This window comes from Caenorhabditis briggsae (assembly GCF_000004555.2).
Source record: "Caenorhabditis briggsae complete genome, chrIII, whole genome shotgun sequence".
NCBI classification, from domain to species: Eukaryota; Metazoa; Nematoda; class Chromadorea; order Rhabditida; family Rhabditidae; genus Caenorhabditis; species Caenorhabditis briggsae.
Genome location: NC_013490.2, coordinates 1,847,254 through 1,851,642, shown reverse-complemented (window position 1 = coordinate 1,851,642; position 4,389 = coordinate 1,847,254). Strand labels below are relative to the sequence as shown.

Below are 4,389 nucleotides of genomic sequence, written 5' to 3'. Positions count from 1 at the left end.
GCTGAAAATTGGTTTAATGTGACCCCTGCGCAGGATCAAAAAAATTGCTCAAACTAGTGAAAAATCGAGTAAAAATCACCTGAAAATAGCCTAAAATGGCCCGAAATAGCAATAAATCGACTGAAAATGGCCTGAAATAGTGAGAAATTGGCTGAAAAAGGCCTGAAAACGAGCCTAAAAGGCCTAAAATTGCCCAAAAAATGAAACCAAGTTTTATTTGGGGGTGGCCTAACTTTTGCAAGTTGGGGTTTTCTAGGCCACCATGTTACAATGACTTAGAAATGACCTAAAATGCTCCTGGTATGTTTTCTAAGCCATTTTAGTGTGGTGGCCTAGAAAACCTCCAAACTTGCAAAAGTTCGGCCACCGCGCCAAAATGACACTTTTTGGCCATTTTAGGGCCGTTTTTTCACTATTTTCAGTAATTTTTCGCCTGGTTTAGCTCCGCCCATTTTGATCCAAGGTCTAATTAAATCAAAGTGGGCGGAGCCTAGGCGTGTGTTTGGGCTCATTTTGGAGCTCCCAACGAGCTAAAAATGACGATTGGAATGGAAAAATCTGGAAAAAAACTCGTTTAAAATTACCCATTTTTGGCTGAAAATGAGATAGGCTCCGCCCACTTTGATCCAAAACCCCCAAAATGGGTCATTTTAAGCCGTTTTTTTTTCACCATTTTCAATCATTTTTTGCCTGATTTATTGATTTTTTAAATCGATTTTTCCATCCATTCCAGACACAAGCACAAGAAGGCCGAAGACCTAAAAGCGAACCCGAAATGGTTGCCCACCGAGAAACGGGCGATGATCAGCTACGCGAATTCGATTCTACACAAATCATCGGTGCTCGAGGAGAATATCGTGATTGATGAGCGCAAGAATATCAAGTGTGCCGGATGCAAATGCCAACTGGGAAAAGTGCAAAAAAGTGGGTGAAAATTGGCTGAAAACGACCCGAAAAGGCTTAAAATCGGCCAAAAATAAGCTGAAAATGACTAAAATCGCCGTTTATAGCCTGATTTGGGTCTCGAAAAAAATCGTCGAAAACAGCCGAAAATAGCCCAAAAACCCCGAAAAATGCCCAAAAAACGGCTTAAAATGACCCATTTTGGGGTGTTTTGGATCAAAGTGGGCGGAGCCTATCTCATTTTCAGCCAAAAATGGGTCATTTTAAACGAGTTTTTTTTTCAGATTTTTCCATTCCAATCCTCGTCATTTCTAGCTCGTTGGGAGCTCCAAAATGAGCCCAAACACACGCCTAGGCTCCGCCCACTTTGATTTATTGGAACTTGGATCAAAGTGGGCGGAGCTTAGCGGAGAACATGCTGAAAATGGCTCGTTTTTGGAGTTTTTTAAATTTGGATTTTTGATTTATATATGTATGAAATTTCGGAAACCCAAGGCTCCGCCCACGTTGATTTTTTCTGAATTTTAGGATCAAAGTGGGCGGGGCTTAGCGGCAAAACAACTAAAAAATGGGCCATTTTCAGCCAAATTTTTGGATTTTTTCAGCGATTTTATTCAATAAATCAATATTCCAGACCATCCGGACATCTACCAATTCAATCAAATCGCCACCCTGATGACGGGCGGACCCAAAAAGACGCCGTTCGTCGATAAAATCAATCCCACCCAATTGTCGATTTATATGGCGCAGCTAATTTTGAACGGATGCGAGACGCAGACATCGATGAAGCTGGTCATCAGGTGAGAAATCCGAGAAAATTTGGCTGAAAATCGATGGAAATTGGCTGAAAACGAGCTAAGCCCCGCCCCTTTTGATCTCAGACCCCATAAAGTTCAAAATGGGCGGAGCCCTATGCGTGTTTGGGCTCATTTTGAAGCTTTCGACGTGCTGAAAATGACTATTACAGTGAGAAAAGCTGAAAATTTGACTGAAAATGAGCTAAGCCCCGCCCACTTTGATCTACATCAGGATTCAAAATGGCGATTTCTAGGCCATTTTTGGTCATTTTCAAGCGATTTTCAAGTGATTTTCAAGACTTTTCATCTAGAAATATTAGATAAAATTTTCCAGATCCCTGGACAAAGTGCCATATATGCTCGTCTGGCTTCTGGACTCGTATGTGGTGATTGCGAATGGAATCCTAGAGGGATTACGGTCGGAAGACGACGAAGGAGCCATTCTGACCCCATTTCCAGCGATAAAACTGCTCTACAAGGTGTTCAACAATCAAACGGCCGCCTCGGATCCGCGTGCGAATGGAGAGGACACGTCGGTGGGACTGATCGATTTGCCGCTTCCGTGCTGTGAAGTATTGATTGAGCTCCTGCTGCGCAGCTCGTTGAGAAGCCCACCGGCGTGTCGTGCCGTCGGACAATTCTTCGTTGGCTATTTGCAGATTGATGAGAGGATCTAAAAGCGATTTGGATCATTCAAATTTGAATTTCCCGCCCCCTTTTTTGACCCTGAGAATTTTCGAATCCCAAAAATTTGAATTTCCCGCCCCCTTTTTCACTTATTGTTGATCCAGAAATTTCCAAAAAAAAAATCGAAAAAATTGTTTTTTTTGGGTTACTGTAATTTTTGAAAATGCCCTTTTTTGTACAAAAAATTACACTGCTTTTGTCCCTCATTTTTTTTGCAATTTTCCTACAGTAATCCCCCATTTTTTGTTAGATGTGCAAGTTTTTTTTAAAATAATGGATTACTGTACCTCCTAAGAAATGTTTTTTGCTGGTTTTTTGAACGTTTCCTCGGCGCATTTTGGTTGAAAATTTGGGTTTTTCTGCGAATTCAAAAATTTAAGAAATCCAAAAATTTCGAAAATCCGAAATTCCAACAATTCCAGAATATCGAAAATTGGTAGTCCTTTTGACCACAGTAATCCCTATTTTTGATGGATTACTGTACCTGTGATTTTTTAAAAAATTTCCTCGTTAAAATTAATTTTTTTTGTTCATTCTTAACATATTATCGCTCATTTTCCCTGTTTTTTTTTGAATATTTTCTCTTGGTGCATTGAAAAAAAAGTTCAATATTCTAGAATTCTTAAATTGTAATCTTCTGAAATTCAGAAAATTTTGAAATTTAGAGAACCGAAATTCCTAAAATATCAGAATATCACAATTTCGGAAAATTCTGAATTTCAGGACATTTTTTATAATTTCAGTATTTCTAAATTTCGGGATGTTCTCGAAAAGTCTGAAATTCCGAAAATCGGAGATTTGGGGATTTAGAAAATCTTTAAAAATTGAAAAAATTCGAAATTCCAAAAATTCAGAAAAAAAAGGACCAAAAAAGAGAATTGGATCTATGAATATATTCAAACCATAATATAATAATGAAAAAAATCGAATTTCAGTGTGTGTGTGGTAGGGGTGGCAGAGAAGATCATATATATATATATATATCGCACATAGTACATGTATTTTTGTGTAAAATGAGGGGGCGGAGCTTCGAAAATTCCAGAAATTTTTTAGAGGGACAAATTGAAAGGGGGCGTGGCCTATTTAAAAGTGGGCGGAGCCTAACGGAGGAGGAATAGGTTGAGGTTAAATTGAAAGAAAATGTGGGCGGAGCCTCAAGGACAAATGAGAGGAGGTTAAAGAGAAATGGGCGGAGCCTAAAATTATTGCGTAGGCGGTGGCTGAGCTCCTCCTCCTCCTCCAGATGGTCCCTGCTGATGTCCTTGTCCTGATCCTCCAGGTCCTCCCTGATAGTGCTGAGGAGGCGGAGCTTGCTGAGAAGGGGGCGGAGCCTGTTGATACTGTACTCTCTGCATATGAAGCACGGGCGGTCCATTCTGCATGCCTTGGGGTGGAGCAACAACCACTTGAGCCACCTGCGGCGCTCCAGGCGCGTTTCCATCGACTCGTTGCATGGTGCGTCCCACCAACTGCCGTCGGATCGCTGGGACTCCGCCCATTTGGGGTCCACCGGCTCCTGGAGCTCCACGCATGTTCTGCGGTTGCACCATCACGTTGATTCGCTGCTGTTGAGGGCCGCCGTTGGGTCCTTGCGGTCCTCCGGGTGGTCCACCAGCGTACGCTCCTCGTCTGGAAAGACTGCAAATATTGATAGTGGGGGGTACTGTAACACGGGGAAGAGGGGGGAGGGACGGACGTGGCCTAGAAAAACCCAAATTTCTAGGCCATCAGATCTGGTTTTGGCGATTTTAGAGCAGTTTTTTGGCGTGGCCTGGAAACCCAAATTCGAGGTTTTCACTATACATTTATGAATACAGTGGCCTAGAAATTCAATTTTTAGGGGGTTTCTAGGGCACTAAAACGGTGGCCTAGAAACCCAAAATTTCTAGGCCATCATGTATTTTCTAGGCCACTATGAATATAGGAATAAAGTGGCCTAGAAAATCCCCAACTTGCAAAAGTTAGGCCATCACGCTAAATAGGCCTAGAAATGTCCTAGAAA

General features: G+C 41.7%; 2 protein-coding genes across 2 annotated transcripts in view; one reads left to right on the top strand and one right to left on the bottom strand.

Moving 5' to 3' along the window:
- Positions 1-2,377, top strand: part of CBG00499 — a gene marked incomplete at both ends in the record, with an annotated part of 5,393 nt that extends 3,016 nt beyond the window's left edge. Inside the window, 3 exons of the mRNA XM_002640891.1 lie at positions 734-924; positions 1,538-1,703; positions 2,035-2,377. Coding sequence (XP_002640937.1) covers positions 734-924; positions 1,538-1,703; positions 2,035-2,377 — 700 coding nt within the window. The remainder of the gene's footprint in view (positions 1-733; positions 925-1,537; positions 1,704-2,034) is intronic.
- Positions 2,378-3,589: 1,212 nt separating this feature from the next.
- The window catches only part of CBG00498, a gene marked incomplete at both ends in the record, with an annotated part of 9,199 nt that continues 8,399 nt past the window's right edge, over positions 3,590-4,389 (bottom strand). The window contains one exon of the mRNA XM_045243425.1: positions 3,590-4,025. Within this exon, the coding sequence (XP_045091537.1) occupies positions 3,590-4,025 (436 nt within the window). The remainder of the gene's footprint in view (positions 4,026-4,389) is intronic.